This window comes from Hemitrygon akajei, chromosome 3, assembly GCF_048418815.1.
Source record: "Hemitrygon akajei chromosome 3, sHemAka1.3, whole genome shotgun sequence".
NCBI classification, from domain to species: Eukaryota; Metazoa; Chordata; class Chondrichthyes; order Myliobatiformes; family Dasyatidae; genus Hemitrygon; species Hemitrygon akajei.
In genome coordinates this window covers 196756223-196782154 of record NC_133126.1, presented here as the reverse complement: position 1 = coordinate 196782154, position 25932 = coordinate 196756223, and the positions used below count along the sequence as shown (strand labels likewise).

General features: G+C 42.9%; 1 protein-coding gene across 1 annotated transcript; it reads right to left on the bottom strand.

Annotated features, from left to right (window-relative positions):
- Positions 1 to 1351: 1351 nt before the first annotated feature.
- Positions 1352 to 25519, bottom strand: LOC140724657 (vomeronasal type-2 receptor 1-like). Its single transcript, XM_073039082.1, has 10 exons — positions 25262 to 25519; positions 24171 to 24390; positions 21312 to 21521; positions 17943 to 18162; positions 15964 to 16255; positions 14249 to 15082; positions 6841 to 7068; positions 6697 to 6699; positions 3001 to 3124; positions 1352 to 2259 (listed from the first exon to the last, which is right to left on the bottom strand). The coding sequence occupies exons 1-10, from the start codon at positions 25517 to 25519 to the stop codon at positions 1352 to 1354; spliced, it is 3297 nt and encodes a 1098-aa protein (XP_072895183.1).
- Between the last annotated feature and the right edge of the window lie 413 nt (positions 25520 to 25932).

Genomic DNA, 25932 nt, shown 5'->3' with positions numbered 1-25932 from the left:
GTGCAGGGTAATGGTGAGGCCGCACTTGGAGTACTGCATACAGTCCTGGTCTCCTTACTTGAGGAAGGATGTACTGGCTTTGGACGCGGTACAGAGGAGGTGTGACTTGTTGATTCCACAGATGAGTGGGTCGACGATGAGAAGGTACGGTACTCGTTGGAATTCAGGAGAATGAGGGAGATCTCATAGAAACATATATCAAAAGGGATGGGGTAGATAAGATAGACGCACGAACGTTTCCCCCTCCCCCCACTGGTAGATGAGTCGAGAACTATGGGATATAGCCTCAGGATTTGGGGAAGTAGATTTAGGATGGAGTTGAGGAGGAACTGAATTTCCCAACGAGTGGGGAATCTGTGGAATTCCATGCCCAATAAAGCCTTGGAGGCTACCTCAGCATCTATATTTGAGACAAGTTTGGGTAGATTTTTGAATAGAGGGTACTTACGGGTCGAAAGGAAAAGACAGTTAGTTGGAAAGGAGTCAATGGCAGTATCACCCATGATCTTATTGAATGGTGGAGAAGGATCAACGGGCATCATGGTCTTCTCCTGCTCCTTTTTCATATGTACTTATGCCCAAGACAAGGGATATAAGATAACAAAGGCATGCAGAAATTAAAAAAGATTGGGAGGCTTTTAAAATTCAACAAGAAGAAAATACAATCAAATAGCTACAGGAAAGGGTAGGGAATAGGTTACCACATTTATGCCGTTGGGTGCATGTAAGACGGAGATTGATAGATCTTTGTTTGTCCACGTCATGAACCGTTACAGGGAGAAGGCCGGGGAGTGGGACTGAGGAAGTTAAAAACAGGATCAGCCATATTTGAAATGGCGGAAGTTACTCGATGGGGCAAATGGCCTAATTCTGCTCCATTGTCTTATGTTCTTGTGGTCCGATGGTAAATATATGTTCAGTTGTAGCAAGTAAATATTTTTCAAGGAAACAGTGGCATTACCCTCCTTGTACATTGTTTAACCGGTAGCAGCTGTTCATTGTATCTGTTCATGGCCTCAGTTATCACTATGTACAGCGATTCAATCATGAAAGTCATTCCATCAGTCGAAATTGCGTTCCTTGTATGCAATATCGAACTAGTTTTCACCTTACAGGTGTCTTTCATGTGACGGATCAGTGTAGCAAACAAGCATAATTAAGCTTCTTAATACTGAAGATGTCACCGCACCACTAACTGTATCAGTATTGTTTATTCATATCACAAAGTATCGATTACTATGTTGAGGCATGAAACAGCATCAATTGCCGAGACATCAAAAGATTCATTCTAGCTTTAAAAAAACGGGGATACACACTTTGATGCGATAATGATATAAAGAGACGCTAGTAGTTATAGTGATGTCCCTTTAGCAATCATATGTTTTTTTGTATTAATCTCCGGTTTCAGTAAGATAATATAACATTTCGGTGCAAAAATGCAGACAAGCAGACCGAAACTTGATGCCCAAATGGCGAACACTTCTACAGCCACAGTGTACTTTCCTGGAGAGCTCACATAAGCTGGAATAAAGGTTATCCAAACAGCGCAAAAGATCAGCATGCTGAAGGTGATGTACTTTGCGTCATTGAAACTGTCCGGGAGTTTGCGGGCAAGGAATGCAAGCACTAAACAGACAATGGATAACAAAGCAATATAGCTCGAAACTACGTAAAAGGCGGTCAATGAGCCCACGTCACATTCCAGAATAATGATGTCTCTATAATGGCTCATATTTTGAAGGGGGTAGGGGGGTGACAAGCTCAGCCAGAAAATGCAAACTATACTCTGCAAAAATGTAAGGACGAAGACGCCCAAACGTTGCTGTGTCGGTCCGAAACAACTCATCATGCTGCTATTGGGTAAGGTTGCTTTAAAGGCGACAACGACAATGATTGTTTTGCCCAAGATGCAGGAAATGCAGAGAACGAAAACAATTCCAAAACCCGTGCGGCGCAACATGCAAGACCATTCGTTAGGTTCTCCAATGAACGCAAGTGAGCAAATAAAGCAAAGCAGGAGGGCGAAGAGGAGTAGAAAGCTGAGCTCCGAGTTGTTCGCTTTGACCACGGGAGTTTCTCTATTCCGGTAGAAAATCACAGCGGTGCCCAAAGTAAAAGACACTCCCACGATAGCAAGCGCCACTAATACAAACCCCAGAACTTCTCCAAAGGAAAGAAACTCAACCCTTTTGAGAACACATTGCGTTTTTGCATGATTTGACCAGTACTCTGAAGGGCACTGGATGCAATCCGTGGAATCTGAAAAGCAAATGAGACGAAATTTGGTATGACCACATTTTTGTTCAAGATTCATAAGATTAAAGGTGGGTTAACTTCAATTCTGGTACACACGTACACAGGTGTACGAAAAAAATGATGCAGCATGGAAAAGTATATAATACATAACACAATAATAAATTTTAAATGGTAGGAAATTATAACGTAGTAGGTTGAAGTGTGATTGTTAGGTTGGTGGGTAAAGGTGTTGAACAGATTTATTGCGTGGGAAAATAATTGATTTTGAGTGTGGTAGTGCCGGCGCGGTCACTGCACATAGTGAAGATAAAGATAATCCAGAGCGGAAGATACTCAGCATCGTGATTGATGAGAGTAGTACAGACCAGCCATTCACAAGGTGAGTAGTACCATTCTTCATATATAGCCCTTTGTCACTCCTTCTTGTATGTGCAAATATCCTTAATGGAGGCCAGCTTCAAGCCGCTAATGTGAAGGGTGGATTGATTACATCTTGTAGCATTTCCTTTCCGCCTGCGTGCTGTTTTTGTACCACGCTGTAAAGCAGCGGCTGTACATCTGTACAAAGATGTGATCATAGATGTTCATAGTCGAACTCCCTCATACTGCACAGAATATAAAGGCGTTAGTGCCTCTTATGATTCTATAGAATGTGCTCAGAGACTATATGATCTTGGTTGGATATGCTCGTAGTTTCAGCTGTTATGGCGGTGACATGAATTATGTTGTACGTCGTGCACTTACCAGTGACGTTGCTGATCTCACCAGCGGCGCATTCTGCGCAGTCAAAACAACATATCGGCTGCCCTTTCCGGCTTACTTTTCTTGTTCCCGGCAGACAAGGTTCAGAGCAAACCGCTCGTGGGATCTGAAACAATGGGAAATATTCAGACAGCATCCATTGGACATATAAATACACCCGTTAAGGAATAGCTGATTAATAGTTTTAATTCAACTTTATAAGGGGGAGAAAAGTAGATGTCAATGAATGTTGAACTATAATATTTATAAAGAATACGAAATATGTGTAAATTGAAGCAATAAACGGGGTTAGCTAAAATGGCTGCTTGGCGAGATGAGCAATAGGTGAGTTATACTTCCCAAGAGAGAAGATGGATTCTGAAATTCCAGATCACCAATGCAGCAATTAAATAAGAGCATTTTAACCAAAATACACAGGAGCAGGATAAGTCAATTTGACCAATCTTCTCTGCTCCGCTCTTCAATCATACCAGTTCCTTTTCTCCCCTCTTCAGCCCCACACTCCGGCATTCTCTCCGTCATCTTTGAGGCCGGGAAAATCAGGAACCAGTTAAGCTCTACCTTAGATATATCGAAATACTCGGTCTTGAAAATTGCCACTTGGGAGCAAATACCACAAATTAATTCCCCTCTGGCGAATGAAATATCTCTTCATCACTGTTTTAAATGGCTGAGCATCAAACCTGAGGCTTTTTACCTTTGTCCTAGGCTCAGCCACCATGGGAAACATCCGTTCCATATCTAATCTGTCTATTCCTTTCAAAATTCTAAAGCTTTCAATCAGATCCCCGTTATCCTCCCAAATTTCAGTAATTACAGGCCCAGAACCAACAAACATTCCTTATCGGATAGCCCTTTTATTCAATGGTTTATGCTTCAGAACGCCCGCTAAACCCTCTCCAATGCCAACACTTCTTTTCTTGGATAAGGATCACAAACTGATCACAGTACACAATGCGGCGCCTCCTCAGTGTCTAATATAGCCACTGCATCATTTCACTGCTCTGATATACAATACCTCTTTAAATGAATGCTAACATTGCTTTTGCCACCTAATCACCGACTCCTACTTTTGGTTAACCTGAAGGGAGTTCTGGCCAAATACTGCCAATTTTCTTCGTATCTCAGATGTTTTTCTATTTTTTCCACGGTTAGAAAATAATTTGCACATTGATTTGCACATTTGTTTCTTCAGTGGCATGGAATGCCCATGTATTTTCCACCTTGTATTTCATTATACAGTTTCTTGCTCATTCTCCTTATCTGTCTAGCTCGTTCTGCAGCCTTCCTGTTTGCTCATCAGCACTGGCTACTCCATCAATCTTCGTATCACCTGCAAACGTATCACAAAATGTAACATATTCAATCATATAACATAATGATATACAGAATACAAAGAAGTGGCACTCACACCGTCCCCTGCGGAACACAGTTCGTTACTGCCAGCCAATAAGAAAAGTGTCATTTTGTTCCAACTCACTGTCTCGTACCAATCAGCAATGCTCTAACCATTCCAGCAATTTTCCTGCAATACCATGAGCTCTTAATATTGTGAACAGCCTCATGTGTGCTAACTGGACTAGAATTTCTTTCATGCTGCCACCCCCCTTTTTTAAAGAGTGGAGTGCCTTTTGTACTTTCCCATTGACAGGGTCTAATGTTGTCTAGGAGACAATTACTAATGCCTCTGCAATCTCTACCTCTACCTCAGAGACTTTCAGATCTCTGATGTGCAGTTCATCTAGTGCTGATAACCTATGCAACTTTAGTTCTTTCAGCCTTTTGAAAGCATTTTACCTGGTAATAGTAATTATACTCACATGTCTTCCCTCACACCTTCAATAATGGCACTCTGCTAGTGGCTTGCACAGTGAACACAAATGTAAAATACTCATTTATTCTATCTTCCATCTCAATGTACCTTGTTATTTGTTAGCTAGCTTTCATATTTCATTGTTTCCTACTAATTATAATTTTAGTTGCTTTCTGTATGCTTTAATGACTTCCCAATCTTCTATCTTCCCGCTTTTTTTTTTTGATTTTGCTGTATGCCCTCTACTTCACTTTTACATCAGCTTTGACTTCCTTTGTTAGCCACGATTGTACTGTTTTGCCATGTGACCATTACTTTGCTTTTCCAATACATGTAGCCTGGAACTTCCTGATTTTTCTCAGAACTGAAGATATTTCTCGGCTGCTGTCATCCCTACTTTGACAACTGTAATTTCCTTCACTCTAGTGAAATGCTGCTACGTCAGACTTTACTTTCTCCCTATCAAACTTATCCTGCATTCCATCATATTGTGACCACTAGGTCCCAAGTATTCATTCACCTTAATCTCCACAATCTTTCCCGTTTCCTTACATTACGCCCAATCCGGTGTAGTTGATTCCCTACCAGGCTCAAATACAAATTGTTCTAAAAAGCCATCCTGGAGGCATTCAACTCACTTGCCATCTTTTACCAACCAGATTTCCCCAACCGATTTTCATGTCAATATCTCCAGTGAATATCATAATGTTTTTCTTTTTGGCACGCATTTCTATTTCCATTTTTAATCTGTATTCCACATCCCAGTTATTGCTTGGAGGCCTTTATATAACTGCATCAAGACTCTTTTACACTTGTAGATTATTAACTCGTCCCATAAGGATTCAACGTCTTCCGATACTATGTTACATCTTTTCACTGATTTGATATCATTCTTTACCAGCAGGAGCACACAAACCCGACTTCCCACCTACTTATTCCGCCGATACAATGTGTAACCCTGGACATTCAGCTCTCAACTATAACCAGTCTTCAGCCACGATTCAGCAACCTTATTTCTTATAATCCGTAGATTGATTTACCACACTTTGAATCCAATATATGCTTCCGTTTTTGATTCTGCATTCATAATGTGCTGGCGTTAACTGTGGTGACTGCAATTTTGTCCTATCACCGAGCTACCATTCTTGACAGTCTCTGTTCTCGATATATATGTTTTCTTTGTACCATCCACTCTTTCCTGAAACCCTTGAATCGGTTTTCCATCTCCCTGCCACAATAGCTTAAGCCTTCATGAACAGCTGTAACAAACCCTCCATGAGTGTACTGCCAATCCTATCTATCAGGTTCAACCTATCACTGTTGTAGAGGATAGAGGATTTACTCCTACCAGAAGAGATCCCAATGATTCCCGAAGCTGAGGCCCTGACCGTTCCACCACCTTCTGAACCATACTTTTAAATGCTTTTTATTCCTGTTTCTACCCGAACATCGGATCTTATTGATTCCCAATGGATATACGACTGTCTTAGAATCGTAGAATATGTCATACATTCTAATTCTACTAAAGTGTTTAGGCATGAATACTAAAGTCAGCTTGGTGTTAGTCAAGTGTTTTCTGTATTAGTAAATATTTCTGTGGGAAGGAAAATAGATGGTAGAGTCACAGAAGTACAGAATGATGCTATAGCAGGCCGCTCGGCCTTTGAGCCGTTTCTTCCTTCAGTCAGCAGTACCGTTGGGAGAAGAGATTCTTTGAGACTCCCTAATATCTCAGCTTGAAGTGATCAGCCTCTTACCTCATGACTGCGCACTCTTGTTTGAGACGGTCCTATTCCTCAAAGGATATCGACACCTACTCATGAATATTTTATCGTTTCAAAAAGAGAATCTCCGGTTCTTCTAACCTGCTGAAAATACAGATCTGAACCCTGGAAACTGCGCGTTACATTCACTAATATGCAGCGTTGGCTGGCATATACACCTGTATCTACAATATCATCCATATCCAAGACATGCAGCTATTTTCCATAATAAAAGAAGGAGTCTACCGTTTTTCCAGTGGTGCTCCACACGATGTCATCAATTTTCATCTTCAGTTCACTCCCTGGCGGTTCCGAACCATCGTAATATCCAACGTTTACAATCTCAACTATACCATTCAAATTCGTCTGTAAGTTCACGAATTCGTATCTTGGAACTGGGTCACCATTTTCGTCAAAATACACGGATTCTCCCGTTTTTACTGTGAAATTCACTGTGCGGACGTAGTGCAGCAACTAAAAAAAGAATATTGTAAGGAGACTTGTGTTTAACGGTGGCGTGGATTCAGTGTAACGAAACAGATGTTCATATTCACCCTAAGATTTGTTTTCATAATCTAAATAACGAGAAAATGAGTTGTATGCTATACTTAAGACTTTGCTATGGATACATTTGAAATATTGCGTCCTTGTCTGGGTACCTAGCTGCTGGTCAGATATCAGTAAGATTGAAGGAGACAAGGGCAACTTACAAGGATGTTGGAAGGGCTTGATGAACGAGAAAAAAGGAAAGGTTGAATCGATTAGGACAGTTTTTTAATGGACTGCAGCAGAAAAATTGGAGACTCATAAGTGGTAGAGCCTGTAAAGAGGTCTGTGCACACGTCCTGGACGGAAGTTTAAAAGGGGAAAATTTCGAGGGAGCTCTGGTATAACAGCCATCCCAATTATCAGTTGGGCAGCTACGGGAGAGGAGGTGGCGCACTGGTCTGGGAGTGAAGTTTAAAAGGAAAAAGCTTCGCGGGAGTTGGCTATAATCAGGGCACCAACCATGTGATGGAGGGCAGTTATGTTTCAGGCATAAAAGGGAGACACTGTCTAGCGGAACTGTAATCGACAGAGTGGTCGGATTCAGAACGGTCGTGCTTTAGCTCATCCGGTCTTTGACACAGTACGTGTATAAGTGGACTTGCACCTTGCACCTTTTGATGAATAGAGAACATGTAGCGTTAATACTTTGTTCTGGCTGACAGATGTGGGAATCTTGAATGTTCCAGTCTCTCAGATGGCCAACTCTGCGCCAGGTGCACAGAGATGCAACTCCTGACAGACCGTGTTAGGGATATGGGCCTTTGGGTTGATGATCTACATCTTATGAAGTAAAGAGAGTAGGTGGTAGATAGGTGATTCATGGAGATAGTTACCCCGAGGCTGCAGGACTTTGACAGGTAGGTGACTGTCAAGGAAAGGAAGGGAAATGCTCAGATAGTAGAGAGCACCCCTGTGGCCATCCCTGTCTGTAACCGTTATCACGTTTTGGGTGCTGGTGAGGGGGCAGACCGGACCGTCGATCCTCTGGCGCTCAGCCTGGTTCCGTGGAGTAAAAGATAAGGACTGGGAGTCATAGGGGATTCCAGTGTGAGGGTAACAGACAGGAGTTTCTTTCATCCAGATACAGATATCTGCATGGCGTGTTGCCTCTCAAATGCCAGGGTACCGGATGTCTCTGATAGGGTGCATGGAGAGGGTAAACAGCTAAATGTCTTGGTAAACGTTGGTAAAAAGGGAGGAGATCCTGACGAAGGTAGCCAGGGAGTTGGGTAGGAAATTGCAAAGTAGGACCTTCAAGTAGTAATCTCAGGATTGCTCTCTGTTCCACATGCTAAGGAGCGCAAGAATACCATGATCAATGTTTCTGGTTCCTGGATCACTGGGGCCCTTTCTGTGGGAGGTACGACCTGTAAAAAATTGATCGGTTACACTTGAACCAAGGTAGTCCAATATCATAGAGGGCAATTTTAATAGAGCACAGGGAGGGTTTAAACTAGTTTTGCAGGGGCATGGGAACCGGATACAACGGGATATAGAACAGTTGTGTCTGAAACCAATGCCATGATAATCGTTGGGGATTTTAAGTTGAAAGTGGATTCAGAAAACTCGGCCAGCATTGAACCTCAAGAGAGAAAATTTGTAAAATGTCCAATGGATGGCTTTTTAGAACAGATGATGTTGATCCACTAGGGGATCGGCTGTGCTGGTTTGGGTGTTGTGCATTGACCGGGAGGTGATAAAAGAGATTACGGTTAAGGAACTGTTAGGAAAGAGTGATCACGATGTGATCGAGTTCACTTTGAAATTTGAGAAGGAGAAGCGAAATTACAATGTGTTGGTATTTCACTGGAATACAGGTATTTTCAATGGCATGAAAGGGTAACTGGCCAAAATTGACTGGAAAGGGACATTCGCAGGAAAGACTATAGAGCAATAATGGTTCCACTTTCTTCGAAAAATAAGGGAAACACAAGGCAAAAATATTCCAAATAAGAGGAAGTTTCCAATGAAAGAAGGACACTACCGTGTCTGACAAGTAAAGTCAGATCTAAAGTAAAAGCAAAAGAGAGGGCATACAGGAAGCCAAAGCTAGTGAGAAGCTAAAGGATTGGTAAATCCTCGAGGAACTGACATGCAAGGTAAACAAACGAGTTGCAGTAAATGTGCTGCACTCCGATTTTCAGAAGTCCTTTGACAAAGTGCCGCATATGAGGCTGAAAGCTGAAAGCCCACGGAATTACAGGGAATTTACTAGTATGGGTTTAGCATTGGCTGATCGGAAAAAAAGAGAGTGGGAATAAACAGAATCTCATTCTGGCTGGCTGCAGGTTAACAGTGGAGTTCCACAGGCGTACATGTTGGGACCGTTGCTTTTAACGATGTACGTCAATGACATTTACAGTGGGAACAATAGATTTGTGGCTAAATTGGCCGATGATACAAATATAGTTGGAGGAAAGGGCAGTGTTGAGTAAACAGAAAGTCTGCAGTGAGACGTGGATAGTTCAGGTGAATCGGCAAAGAAGAGGCAAATGTAATACAGTGTCCAAATGGTCAGCGACATTGGTGGAAGCAACAAATGGGCAGACTATTATTTAGACAAGGAGAGAATTCAAAATGCGGAGATGCAAAGATAATTGGGAGTTTTTGTACAGGATACCCTAAAGTTGAACCTCCAGGTTAAATGGGCTGAGAAGGCGATTATAACGTTGGCAGTCATTTCCTGAGGTATATAATATAATACTAGGGATGTGCTGTTGAGGCTCTATAAGGCACTACTGATACTACACTTGAACTATTGTGTGCAGCTCTGGGCTCCTTACTTTAGAGAAGTCATGCTGATATCGGAAAGGGTTCAGAGACGATTCACGAAAACGTTTCCAGAAATGAAAGGGCTATCGTATGAGGAACACTTGACAGCTCTTGGGCTGTAATCACTGGAGTTCAGGAGACTGAGAGAGGATCTCATAGAAAAATTGCGAATGTTAGAAGGCCTGAGCAGATTAGATATGACAAAATTATTTCCCATGTTAGGGGAGTCTACAACTGGAAGGTATTTCTTCAGGATTGAAAGACGTCCTTTTAAAACTGATAAACGGACAAATTACTTTTGTCCGAAGCTGGCAAATCTGTGGAATTTGTTGCTACGAGCGGCTGTGGAGGCCAAATCATTGGGTGTATTTAAGGTACAGGTAGATAGGTTCTTAACAAGCCATGTCATCAAACGCCATCGGGAAAAGGCAGGGGATTGGGGTTGACGGGAAGAATTGGATCAGCCCATGACTGAATGGCGGAGCAGACTCGATGAGTGAATGGCTTACTTTTGCTACATTATCTTTTGGTCTTAATGTCTCCAAACATGAACCATTGCAGCGTGCAGCGTAGGAACAGGTACCTGGGCCCAAAATGCTATACCAAATCACTTAAATTAGTAGCCAGCGGCTACCTAAACAAATCTCCCCTGGATACTCACTGCCTGGTCCTATTCCAATTTTCTCGCATTCATGTGCCCACTTACGGTTTGAAACTCTCTAAAATTGCGTCGAAGAACTGCCTAAGCAGCGCAGTCCAGGAACACATAATTTTATCTAATAAAACGCCTATTTTTTTCTCTCAGCCTCCGTCACTGCAGAGACGACAACCCACATTTTCCCAAACAAAAATAGCAATGCCCTCTTACCCAGGGAACAGCTTAGTAGAATTCCTCTGCAAGCATTATAATGCTTCAATATCCTTCCGATAATAGGGCGAGAAGTACTATGAAATCTACAGATTCAGACCAAAAAGAGTCACTGACTCATAACTTACTGAGTGTATAACTCAGCGGATCAACTAATAAAGAAAGCGTGTTATATGCCTTCTTAAGCAATTTTTCAACCTGCATCGCCTCTTGAACACTGTTTACATCATTGTCCTTTACAGGTACTGTCTCTTCAAAGCTCACCTTGCAAGGCACAGTACTTCACATTTAAACCTTCCAAAGAAGCACGAACGAGGGGTTTAAACTTGTTAGTAGTGGGATGCGAATCAGAACACTAGATCAGAAAGTACAAAAGTGGAGGAAGGTAGATGTGTGAGACACTAAATACAGGCAGAAGCAACGTAATTGATCTGATAAAACGGATATCTTGTCGTCTGTCTCTTTTGATACTAGGTGGATGACATACGTATGATAAGGCCTATCGGATAGGATAAATGAAAACAGGCTATTTCCAACTGAGTCTAGAAGTTATTAAGTACGAGTGAAAGGTTTTAGGCGAACCTGAATGGGAATGTTTTCAATCAGAAGGAATTGCGGTGGACAGCTGGATCCGGTGTCATTTGCAGCATTTAAGAGAAGTTCGGATAACTACATAGAATGCAACGTATCCAGATGTCCGTCGATCAGACAGGACAGAATAAGAGCATGGCGAACACTAGAAATGGATAACAACATGGTTCTGTGCTGTAGTAATCTATGACTCGATAAATCTATATGTTTATGATTGAAATGTTTAGAGGATAATTACCTCATTGGAGACTACAGATGCTCAAATCTGGCATAAAATATGTATGTTGTAATTTAATCAATTGTTTATTTCTCTTGACGTATTCTGCTGGAATCGTTGAATTCCTCCAGAATTTGGTGCTATACTCGGTCTTGATGTTGGGGCAGTGTCAGCAAAATCTGGTGAAACGCCTCGGACCGAAATGTCGACCTTCCCAGCTGCTACCTAACTACTAAGATCCCTCAACATTTTGTGTTCCTGCTCTTCTTGATTTCCAGCATCAAGGGAATCTGTTCTGTTTCACATATTTCTGGCGAGAGCGTGGGGATGGAGTAATATGGTTGCAGTGGTTCTCTCATTATCGTTATAATAGACAATAGACAATAGGTGAAGGAGTAGGCCATTAGGCCCTAAGAGCCAGCACCGCCATTCAATGTGATCATGGCTTATCATCCATAGTCAGTACCACGTTCCTTCCTTCTCCCCATATCCCTTGACTCCGCTATCTTTAAGAGCTCTATCTAACTCTTTCTTGAAAGCATCCGGAGAATTGGCCTCCACTGCCTTCTGAGTCAGAACATTCCATAGATCCACAACTCTCGATGTGAAAAAGTTATTCTTCAAATCCGTTGTTAATGGCCTACCCCTTTTTCTTAAACTGTGGCCTCTGGTTCTGGACTCCCACAACATCGGGAACATTTTCCTGCCTCTAGCGTCTCCAATCCCTTAATAATCTTATATGTTTCAATCAGATCGCCTCTCATCCTTCTAAATTCCAATGAATACAAGCCCAGTCGCTCCAATCTTTCAACATATGACAGTCCCGCCATCCTGCCAACCTACGCTGCACTCCCGCAACAGCAAGAATGTCCTTCCTCTAATTTGGAGACCAAAACGGAACACAATACTCCAGATGTAGTCTCACCAGGGCCCTGTACAACTGCAGAAGGACCTCTTTGCACCTACACTCAGTTCCCTTTGTTATGAAGGCCAACATGCCAATAGCTTTCTTCACTGCCTGCTGAACCTGCATGCATGCTTTCAGTGACATGTACAAGAACACCTAGATCTCATTGTACTTCCCCTTGTCCTAACTTGACTCCATTTAGATAGTAATCTGTCTTCCTGTTCTTGCCACCAAAGTGGATAACCTCACATTTATCCACATTAAACTGCATCTGCCATGCATCTGCCCACTCATCCAACCTGTCCAAGTCACCCTGCGTTCTCCTAACATCCTCCTCATATTTCAAACTACTATTCAGCTTTGTGTCATCTATAAATTTGATAATGTTACTTCTAATCCCTTCATCTAAATCATTGATGCATATTGTAAATAGCTGCGGTCCCTTCTCCGAGCCTTGCGGTACCCCACTAGTCACTGCCTGCCAATCTGAAAAGGACCCGTTAATCCCTACCTTTTGTTTCCTGTCTGCCAACCAATTTTCTATCCATGAGAGTAACCTACCCCCAACACCATGTGTTTTAATTTTGGCCGCTAATGTCCTATGTAGGACCTTATTAAAAGCTTTCTGAATGTCCAGGCACACTACATCCACTGGCTTTCCCTTGTCCACTTTCATAGTTACATCCTCAAAAAATTCCAGAAGATTAGTCAAGCACGATTTCCCCTTCGTAAATCCATGCTGACTCAGACCGATCCTGTTACTGCTATCCAAATGTGCCGTTATTTCATAATTGAATCCAGCATTTTCCCCACCACTGATGTCAGGCTAACTGGAATATAATTCCCTGTTTTCTCTCTCACTCCTTTCTTAAAAAGTGGGATAACATTAGCTATCCTCCAATACTCAGGAACTGATCCTGAATCTATAGAACATTGGAAAATGATTACTAATGCTTCCACGATTTCTAGAGCCACCTCCGTAAGTACCCTGGGATGCAGACCATTAGGCCTTTGTGATTTACTGGCCTTCAGTCCCATCAGTCTACCCAACACCATTTTCTGCCTAATGTGAATTTCCTTCAGTTCCTCCGTTACCTTAGGTCCTCTGACCACTATTACATCAGGGAGATTGTCTGTGTCCTCCCTAGTGACGACAGATCCAAAGTACCTGTTCAACTCGTCTGCCATTTCCTTGTTCCCCATAATAAATTCACCCGTTTCTATCTTCAACGGCCCAACTCTGGTGTTAATTATTTTTTTCCTCTTCACATACCTAAAGAAGCTTTTACTATCCTCCTTTGTATTCTTGGCTAGCTTACTGAATAAGAATCCAGCTGCTGATAATACAGGGTAAAGACCTAAACTCTTTTTGCAGGCAAGAGTGCTACTGCGAAGTCGAGGGAAAGTAGTTCTTTTCTATGTTCAGTCTTTTAGATATTGCCCTCTCACCGCCACCAGACAGAGTGGAACACAGTCCACACGGACCTACTATACAGAAAGAGGGTGAGTTCCACCAGTAATCTTTTCAACATGCATCTTTCATCTAGCGTTCTCTGCAAACAATCGAAACAATCTATCTGTTTGGCGACATTGCTCCTCTAAACATTAATGGCTCAATTCCCTAATTAATAACAGATCGACCTGCTGAACATTTGAAACAGCTGCACACGGAAATAGTACATAATATAAGCTTCAAGCCGCCCGCGTTGTCAGTTAGTTGTTTGGTTTTATAAAGGAAGTTCAAGCCTACCTGCCACGGCTCAAAATTTGAAATATGAGCGCATGTGTTATTCATAAACGGCCCATGAGCTTCTACACAGGTTAACAGATTATGGAGTGCGTAAGCAACACTGTAGACCGCTTTATACACGTGGTAGGACCTCCCTTCCATTATCGCTGGAAGGTAGTCACTTTCTGTCTCTTCTATTTGTTCGTTTCCAGTGCAATGCCGTACTTGACCCATGAAACTTTCCATGTTTGTTTTACTGCCTGTTGCAAAAGAGCAGTTGAATAAAGTTTCCCAAAACTCCTCCACCAAAATATTGCCAGGAAATCTGGATGGATGGACACTATGAAGATAATCCCTGAGACCATCTATCTCTGCCCTTCGAGTAGCCGGCCCTACTGTTCCTGCGAGATAAATTACACTTTCTTCAGGGGGTAGAAGATTTTCTGACACCCACGCCTCACTTCCAATCCATTGTATGCCAGTTACATTTTCACGCAACATTTCGTTCAATAAGATCCGCATATCAGCAGCGTGAGCAAAGGCCACCACCACTTTAGTGGACGACTCCTTGATCACCTGAACAATTTTGCTGATTTTTTCTGGCGGATCAGACCTGTAAAATGACTCAGAGTAGGCAATGCAAACCCCAAACTTTTCCACATGTTTGACAAATCCTTGCATTCCGAAAATTCCGTAATCGGTGTTACTTCTAATGGTGCCGATCCAAGTCCAGCCGAATGTTTTCACCAGCTCAGCGAGAATTTTGGACTGATAATGGTCGCTGGGGCTCGTTCGAAAAAACGTCGGGTATTCTCTCTTATCGCTGAGACAGGAGCAGGTGGATGAATAACTCACCTGTAGAGAAGGAAATAAATAGATGAATACCAGGTTCCAGCTTTTAAATGACAAGGATTCATATATCACCAGCATTTCAATGTGCATATTTCTATTTGTACATAATTGTATTATTGAATATGCTTTATGAAGAATATACAGCACATATAACACCTTGAAACGGCATGCTAATACAATGATGCATGCAATGCATACTTATTACCGTTTTGTTGACAGGATTAAAGGACATACGCTATGAGAATAGTTTCGAGAAGGCTGGGATGGTTCCCCGAGTGCTGTGCAGTATGAAACGATATCCGATAAGCTTATTAGAGTCTGCGAGAGATAGTCAGAATAGAGAGCCTGTGTTTTTATTTTATTATGTTTTAATATTTCCTACCATAGTGCAAGCGTTTAAGGTATGGGACAGAAAAGATCAAAGATGATGTGCCAGAAATTTCGTTTTTCTCACATGCAGGTTTCGGTGCCTGCAAGGTGCTGCTTGGTGACGCGAGCGGGTAAACCAGACAGAGCATTTGGAGGTTCCGCGATGGACACATGAATGCGCCGAATACGGAGGGTATGGGCATGGAATTAGTTTAATTAGTAATTTAATTTATCGTTTAATTATTTCGTCAGTAAACATGGGAAGAAGGGAATATTCCTGGTTTCTATGTTTTATTGTCTTTTACAACGAAATTTTACAGCTGGTATAAAAAAACGCATAAACATGGGATGATTCAACTAACACAAAATCCCAAGAAACGACGCATCTTTCATTATTATGTTGGTATTTTAAGTTTGGACACCTCTATTTCAACTCAGCTAAACACAGAATCATAATTATGCGTCAATGTTGAATGGGAAATTGGTACTGCCACCGTCAATTATTGAAACATTACCAGCGGAATCCCGAAGGATCCAATTGTCCTTGCAGTTACGATGGAATTTGTAGATGGACCACAGCCAACAATAGCAGCGACATTGGAGGAGCCTCTACATTCAGTATATTCAATTGATTCTTCTTCTCCGTTGATTAAAGCAAACGCTGCTTTCGAGGCGATCGCGGAGGATGAACAGTCATCGTGGATATGATAACCAAGTGTGATTCCCGGGAGAAGATTCTCATTCTGGTTTATTTCTTCAATGGCAAATATCATCGTTTGCGCCCGTTGGAAGAATGCAAACCCAAAACTGAGGGATAAGAGTAGGTTCTAGTGAAAGAAGTCTTCATATTCCTAATCCATCAGGAAATAACAATAAACAGTCTGAATCTTGAATTTTGAAGGTTTTAATCTGTAACAGTTTACTTAAGTTTCAAGTTATCGAAAAAGAGTGTGAACAGCACTGACCTGATTGATCGTATTTTATCAGCTTCCAGCTCAAGATAGTACATATGCTCGATTTTACAATAAGCAGGATAAAACAAACACTGCAGAGGAGGGCTCGAAATTTCTTGCTGCACACGGCCGAGTTTACAACTACGTGGATAATTATAGCTATATCTAATCGAAACTGCACATATCTGTTAAATAATATTGAGCCATCGAAATTGAAACATAAATTGACCTGATACAACGTAAAAATAGAGGGCTTTTGAACCTCAGAGAACGGCAACTCCGGCGGGCCATCATTCCGGTTATGAAGGACTCCAAGTCGCACACCTGGAGATTAAATCTGGACAATGAGGAACGTTTGGCCATCGTCGACTCCTTTTTCCCATGTATTACCTTTACGTAATTTGACTGTTCATGGAGGGTCACAGGAACTTTGTATGTGTGGTCACAAAAGTTCATTTGTGCTTGTTAATTGAAATCATAGGAGTACCTGTCAGTATATTCTCTTTGTGTCTATCTGCGCATTATTATTTAGAGGTAATCTTTGTAACATTTACATGCTCTAAAAAGTCGGCTGTCTGAGGACTAAAGAAGATAGAGGAACTTTCATGTAAATAGTGTGAAGAAACTGACACGAACCGGAGTTTTCCCTTTTATACTCAACAATTTTTATTCACGCATCAGAGGAAGTATCAATCGGAGACCGAAAGATGCTGCATGTGAACACTTCTGGCTGTCTCAGTAAAGCTACCGACGTAATCAAGGTCTCCACCAACCCAGAGATTTTCCAAACGATTGCATCTTCTATTCTTATCAACCACCCACCTTCCTTATCAAGTGCCAGCTGGTGCTCCATTTCCTCTCCACCACCTTTTTATTCAGGCTTCTGCCCCTTTCTTTACAGTTCTGATTATTGTCTAAACCCCAAACTTCGACCGTTTATTCCACTGTATAGTTGCTGTCTGAATTGATAAATACTGAAACATCTCATATGGAAAAGCCAAGAGTACTATGCGCAGCATCACAGTTGTCAATCTGTAACTGATGCAAAAACCGACTACTGCATATATCTTGCATTAAGCACACGCATGAGAGACACCGTTCAATTGATTATCGAGTTCAAAATCATGCACCGCATCAATACCATTTGTGAGGATGCACCGCCGGCCACATAATATATATGCCGTGGATTACTAGAATCTCTGTGACTGAAAATTATAATATGATTGCCATTTCATTCAATCCACAATCTTTATGCCCTTTTAATCACAGAATGCAAAGTGCTGATGATACACACATATATACACGTGTAAACAAGAGTCTTAAGTGAAAGTTAAAACAACAATTTCTCGTCGATAAAAAAGAAAACAGATATAATTACTATCCCGCATTCTGAAATAGGAACAGTAAAGGACAACAAGAACAGAACACAGAGTTTTCGGAAAATAATTAGTTCTCGAATTGAAAGGACTACTCAAAGGGTGAAAATTATTATTATTAGAAAGAGGGATGGAAAAGTTCTGGTCTTCAATAGGGTTACCTACCTTTTACACACAGTGTTTTTCGGAGTAGAGGTAAATGAATGAAAGTCGTTAATCACATCCAAATGTATATTGAATATTCCACCGATGATGACATCTCCATCCTTGGACAAATCAGGCGAAGCGGCTTTTGTTCGACGTTTACAGACGATTCCGTGCATTTCTGGCACAGCGCCGAGAAAAAGCAAAAACAGAAGTGGAGACATTGCCATGCTGCAGGGATCTGTCATAAAAAGAGTAAAGAACGTGGATTTATATTGTCTTTAACAAGATCCTTAGAGATCCCAAAGCAGTTTAGAACTGCGGCAATTATTGTAATGTATTAAGACTCCGATGCTGATATGGTGTAAGACAGGTACATGAATTGATGTAGGCGCATCTGGTTAACACCAGGGGGAATTAATAGAGAATAATATCTCGATGTAATGGATGCAGGTAAATGCACTCCCAGCAAAATAAGAATGTATCTCTGGAGTATGAAGGTTTCGCAATTCGATTAACTGAAACCTGGTATTCAATCATTAGTCACCTGGTTCCATCACGACTAACTGAAACCATCTTCAAATGCAACTTTAGCTTCAGAAAACTTGAAGTTTCATATTTAGTCAATGGAAAGGCCGAAAGTGAACTTAAAAACTACATGTTGCAATGAGTTTCATTGTCCCGTAAAGCAACGGAATCCACACAATAAGTAAGAGAGAAGCTACCAATGCTGGAAATCGAAGCTACTCACACACATTCTGGAGGAATTCAGCAAGCAAGGCAGCATCAATACAAAACAGTACACTGGACGTATAGGGCCGAGCCCTTCATTATGATCAACGTAATAACCAATCCTAATTCTGGCATCTGCAGTCTCTTGGCTGACTAACAGAATAACTGGCATCCTAATAAATTCAAATGAGACAAGCAGTTCAGCAGAGTTGAAAATCGCCCTCAACAAGGACATGTGGAGAAACTAGAGCGGGAGTCTAATATTGAGCATTAGTGTTCTATTAAAGGTACAGACGATTGCACAACGAGTAATATAAGTGCTGGTGTTCCACAGGCTGCTTCCTTGGCCTCTTAACCAAATCCCTTTACTCTTGCGTATGAGTGGGCATCCCCTGCTGTAACTCTAGTTAGACGTTTGCAGAGGAAACCACCTTGGTGCACTGCATCACCATTTACAATGAATCCATGTACAGGCAGTGGTCAAAGAGCTTAGAGAGCATTATCCTAACGAGAAACTGTCCTTCAGCATTAAGTAATTATAAGACCTGGTTGTTGACTTCAGGAAGAGGAAAATGCACGTTATCTCTCTTATAAACTGCCGAGAATGGAAGTCTTGAGAGCTTCAGCTTCATAGCTTTGAACGTCACTCATTGCTTCTTCTGGTCTAACCAGGCAGACTGAACGTCCAAGAAAACTCCACCGGCTCCACTACGACCTCATTAAGAGAAAACAAAATCGTATGCCCTCTTTGTTATTAACTCATCACGGAATCCAGCTTCCCCTCCAGGAGGCATTGAGCTCATTTTGCTGCTTAACTGAAATAGCCAACGAAATAAGGACATTTTGCTCTGGCGTATTCTCATCGAGTTGAATTCAGAATTGCCTGTAAACACATAATAGCATGCTTGAGGACAGCATCTAATGCACAGTTATAAGCCTGTTACATGGTCGCCTTGAGAACCAAGTAGAATTCGTGACTTCACAAACTTCCTTGTCATGTCGTTGCAACTCCTATACATATGAACTAAACTTTCTCTGTCACTGTACCATATTAAGCTGCATCATGTTTTTAACTACCTTATGCTGACTCGGTGTACGTTGCAAATATCTGATTGATATAAAGGTTACATACCTTTATGGAGCCGTCAACCGTGGCTCGGGGATCAGTCAGGTCCATTGCCCAAGGAATCATAATCAGAATCAGATTTATTATCACTGACCTTTTAAATTAACTACAACAGGTCAAAGTAATAAATAATGTAGAAGAAGAAAAAATAATAATGAATAAATAAGAAATTCAGTTAACGTACACGTGTAGTCAAAAGTTTAAATATTGTGCACAAACACAAATATATTAGAAAAGTGAGGTAATATTCAAAAGTTTAATGTCCATTTAGGAATCGGATAGCAGATGGGAAGAAGCTGTTCCTGAAACGCTGTGTCTGACTTTCTGTTTTTCTACCTCCTACCCGTTGGTATGTCATAACCATGAATTCGGCAGTGCAGTAGATACAGCAATTACGCTTGTGAATATTAACGTGTCAGCTAATTATTATTTCATTATGTCACTATTTAACTCCATTCTTTACGTCGTAGTACTTATCGAGACTACCACACAGCACGGCAACGCTTCCCTTGTGAAATTAGACTGGCAAGTCTACTGACTCTGAAGAACGATATTCGATTTAAACTTATTTGTTCTTTTCAGCCGCAGTTTAAGCTTCGTTTTCCGTTTGAAAGATATCTTTAAATACCCTGCTGGGTATAGCGTTTATTGTTTTCTTTCCTTTCATCACTGTTCACATTAATTTCTGTGAACCATCGGTCGGCTTCAAAGTCTCTGACTCTGCACTTGGGACAATTCCGAACCGCGTGAAATGAATTATCGAGCAAAAATGCTGGACCCGATAGAGAGAGAGCAGCTGAACCTGGCCCTGAGATTCATTGGTCCGTTAGGAGACAATCAACAGACAGTGGAATTTGTCCTCAGTGAAGTTCCGAAGGCAATGACGGGAGATAATCTTGGTACCACCAGCCCAGTCTCATTTGGAGGAATAGGCATCGTCGGTAGCCGCATGGGCTAAACAGAGAACCGCAGACAATCGGACTCAGGAGTCTGCAATTGACGCACTCACGGCCACCGTCCACGAACTTACTGTGAACAATCAAAATCAACTGACAGCCAAAAACGTTCTCGCCAACGCAAAAAAGTAGCTTCTGGCCACCTTCGTCGCACTCCCAGCATATCTCGCGTTTTCCTTTTCCGCTGCCCAAACAGTCTCTGCTACTAATGCGCCCGGACCATATTGACTCCCACGGCCGTACAAAAACCAAGTTTTCCACAAGTAGGCAGATATGCTAGCCTCAGCCTCGTCGTTTAGGTGATGACGCGCGAAAATTGGCTACATGGTCAATCTTGATGGAGCTGCACTCAGCCTTTTCGACGCTTTATGGGAGTAACGATACCCCGCAACCCAGTCGTTCCGACATTTCGTGAAGGATTTAATGCGGGATGTTGGTCTTTCAGTACGGGCTCAGGAGGTTGCCTACCGACTTCTGTACCTGCGCCAAGGCAGAAGAATGGTGAGAGCATAAGGATATAAATTCTGTACCCTTGTAGTAGAGATTGGTTGCAATGAGAGATCTGTCATCACTGACTTCCAGCGTGGACGGAATTCAGATCGCTGTCCGGGACGAGCGGGATGGTGTGCATGACCAGATTATTTTGGCTATTCGAGTTGAAGACCGGGAAAGAATGTTTCAAACTTCCTAGCACCATCTGAACACTGTTGTTCCTCTTGCTCTCCTTGTCCCTCACGTCCCGGCGTCCAGACGACGGAAGAGCCTTTGCAAGTAGAACATATGCGCCTGTGTCAGGAGGAAAGACAGCCGCTGCAGAGAATGGGTTTCTACCTCTATTCCTGTCCCATAACAAAGTAACATAGACACACAGAAAACCTACAACAGAATACAGGCCTTTCGACCCACAAAGCTGTGCCGAACATGTCCTTACCTTACTAATCACTTAAGGTTACCCATAGTTCTCTGTTTTTCTGAGCTCCATGCACCTGTCCCGGAGTCTCTTAAAATACCCTATCTTATCTGCCTCCACCAGCGTCTCCGGCCGCCCATTCCACGCATTCACCACTAGCTACTTAAAAAAATATAGGTATACTCTGACATCTCCTTATTACCTTCTTCCAAACACTGTGAAACTGTGCCTTCTCGTGTCAGCCATTTCAGCCCTGGGTAAAAGGCTCTGACTATCCACACGATCAATGCCTCTCAGCAACTTATACACATCTATCAGTTCATCTCTCATCCTCCGTCGCTCCAAGTAAAACGTGGCCGAATTCACTCAGCCTATTGTCATAAGGCTTCTTCCCCAATCCAGGCAACGTCCTTGTAAATCTCCTCTGCACTCTTTCTATGATTTCTACATCCTTCCTACAGTGAGTTGAACAAAATTGAGTGCAGGACTCCAAGAGGGAGTCTGGCCAGGTTCCTACATAGCTGGAACGTTATCCCTCGGTTCCCCATCTCAATCGCGCGTTGATGAAGGTCATTGCATCGTATGTGTTCTTAACCACTGGGTCAATCTGCACATTAGCTTTGAATTCTCTATGGACCCTATGGATCATCCACATTGTCAAGAGTCCTACAATTTATGCGATATTCCGTCATCATATTTGACCTGCCAAGATGAACCACCTCACACTTATCTATGTTGACCTCCATCTGCCATTTCTCAGCGCAGTTTTGCATCCTATGAATGTCCCGCTGTAAGTTCTGATAGCCCTCCACACCATTCTGCAACCTTTGTGTTATCAGCAAATTTACTAACGCATCCCTCTACTTCCTCATCCAGGTAATTTATAAATATCACGACGAGCAGGGTTCCCAGATCAGACCCCAGAGGCACTCCATTGGTGGAGGGCCTACATGCAGAATGCAACCACTCTTTGCCTTCTGTGTTCAAACCAGTTCTGAATGCCCAAAGCAATGTTCCCCTTGAACCCCATGACTCATTACTTTCATAACAGCCTTGAATGGGGTATCTTATCAAAAGCCTTGCTGAAATCCATATACACTACATCTACCGCTCTACCTTCATCCGTGTGTTTAGTCACAACCTGGAAAAAAAAAATCAATCATGCTCGTAAGGCGCGACCTGCCTTTGACAAAACCATTCTGACCATTCCTAATCAGATAATGCCTCTCCAAGTGTTCATATATCCTGTGTCTTCATGATCTTTTGCACCAACTTACCAACGCAGTAATTAAGAGAAAAGTTCAATGTCAAAACGTAAGACGGTCGACCTCTGGGAACCAGCCATATCCATCTTTTTATCCCACACCTCCAGCTGGTGCTCGAATGTATCCATCATGAGGAAATAGCTTTCTATCTGGTTAATTCGCCTGAATTGCCTCTAATACCTGGTCTCCCCTGTTCATCCCTACCGGAAGTTCTATTGGTCTCTGAAAGTACTCTAAAATTGGGAAAAGGCATGTCTGTCTACAGGTCTGGGTCCAGCTCAGCCTCCGTTCCATGAATCCCCTCCTGTGGCAGCTAAGGTTCTGGACCGGGCTGACATTCCGGCTGAAAGGAAAGGCCACCACCATGATCCATAGAAGCCATACGACTGAGCTATAGACCTCCAACCTGACATAGGTTCTCCCAGGCCAGCTCCTTTCGCCCTCTCGTCCTGAAGCGATGGCCATGCAGAAATACATGAAGGAGTCATTGACCATGTGGTTTATCCGTCCTTGAACCTCGCTGTAAGGCCCTGGCCTCTTTTCAGTGATCACGAATGTTGACAAGCTTCGTCCCTGCATCAATTATCAGCCCCTGAAGAACATTAACGTGAATAACCGTACCCTCTTCCCCTACTGGCGTTTGCGTTTGAACATCACCCTGGAGCAACTATATTTTTCAAAACTAATCTGAGCAATACTTAAATTCTGATTAGCAGAAGAGAAGGAAATAAGTGGAAAACGTTAACACCTCTAATAACTACTATGAGTGCCTGGTGATAAATTTATGCCTGGCCAAAGCCCCTACTGTATTCCAGGCCATAGTTCACGATTTGCTCAGGGACATTTTGGACCAGTTTGTGTGTTTAAATGACATCCTGATCTATTTCCGTACTCATCAGTTGAACGGCCAGTATCAACGTAGCGTACACGGACGGCTTCTTGAAAATAGCCTGTACGATAAGCCTCGAAAATGTGAATTCCATAAAAGCCTGGTGTCCCTTTGGGGCTATATACTTACCCCATCACGTGGTCAAATAACCCTAGCAAAATATCAGCGGTTGCAGAGTGGCCTAAACCGTCTACGGTAAAACAGGTACAGCACTTCAAGGGGTTTGCGACCTTTTATCGCCGTTTCATCAGTAATTATAGCTCTATCGGGACCCCAATTAACACACTCAACAATAATACCTCGGCAGTATTTTATTGGACGGACAATGGCCACAAAGCATTTTCAGAGCTGAAGCGACGTTTCACAATTACCGCGCTGCTGCAACACCCAGACCCACTTCAGCCATTCCTTGACGAGAAATGCATCCGATGTAGGCATTAGAACTGTCCTCTCTGTGCACTCGTCGGCGAATAGCTGGTTGAATGGTGGTCCCTTTCTTACACTTCGCTTATTCTGACATAGCAGAATTACAATTTTGGGATCCGGGAACTTCTGGCACTCACGTAGGCCTAGGAGGAATGGTGACAATGGCTGGAGGGGTCAGAATACGAATTCTTGGTCTGGACAGATCTCAAGTACCTCCCCTGTATTCAGGATGCTAAGAGACACAACTATCGTCAAACCTAGTGTATTCTCTTCTTCACAGGGTTCAATTTCATCTTCCCGGCAGTGTGAATACAAAGACCGACTCTCTCTTCTGGCACCTCGACCGATCAGAGGACAATGCCAATCGATAGTCCATTCTTCCTCGATCCTGTAGCGTTGCTCCGTAATCTGGGAAATAGTGGCAGCGGTGAGTGCTGACCTAGAATCAGTTTCGGGACCGGATGGGGAACCTCTGCTATGGTGCGTTCCAATCTGTTGGAAAGTGATCACTCGTGCGTCTGGCTGGACATCCGGAAATTCAACGGATATAGGAGTGTATGAAGAGTAAGTTTTGGTGGTCATCTATGCACCAGGGTGTCCACGACGCTGTATCTGCATATCCCACCTGCGCACGGATCAAAACATCACGCCAGCGTCCTGCGGGTCTGTTGAATCCACAGACTATGCCCTACTGGTCTTAGTGTCGGCTTTCGGCAGATTTAATCACTGGTCTGCCCTCGCCTAATGGAAGCACTACCCGTTTTGGTCGTTATGGATCGCTTTACCAAGGCTTCCCACTTCATTGCTTTCCCCAGTCTTCGGCTGCTGAGACTGCCAGACCTTTTCAAAATGTGTTCAGGCTCCAAGGCTTTCTTGAAGACATGCTGACTGATCGTGGACCACAGTTCACTTCGCGCTTTGGGAAAACTTTATATACTCTTGTAGGAATCATGGCCAGTCTCCCGTCTGTGTCCCATGCCCAATGCATAGCCAGACTGGGATAGTGAACTTGGAGTTGGAGACAACTATGCATTGCCTTAACTCTTCCAACTACAAAAACTGGAGCTCCCAATTGGTTTGTGCAAAGATCGCCCACGATAAACTCCGGTCGTCCTCCACCGGTAAGTCCCTCTTTAAGTGCCGGAAGGGATTCCAGCTGCCGCTCGTCCGTGATCAGGAGATTGACGGAGGAGTTTCTGCTGCTGAACTGCTGATCCAGCGCCTCAAGCACACCAGGAGTCGAGCCAGAGCTTATCTGCTGCTCGCCCAGAAACAACATTCCCGCGAGGCTCATCGGCTCCGTTGACAGATAAGGTCATTCAAACCAGGAGAGGACGTAAAGTTGGCATCAAAGGATATTCCTGCAAAAGTCGCGAGCCGAAAATTGGCACTGTATGTGGGACCGTTAGTAGTGGAAAAGTCTGTCAACAAGTTTTGCTATAGTTGGCGTCTACAAAGATCACTCGATATTCCATTTTTCCCAGCTCAAGCGGTTACAAGCTGTCCCCGGGCCGCAGTCACCCGACCAGCTTCCTTCCCCGCCCCCTTCTCCACCCGGTAGTTGGTTCCCTTGTCTATTCTGTGCCGCAGCTTCTGGGATCTCTCTTGGTACCTGGAAAGGTCCATTAACCTGGGAACAGGGAAAGGTATGGTCCAGAAGAATGTACTTTGATCCTGGCGAAGGGCGCCTTGGTGAAATCGCTGATC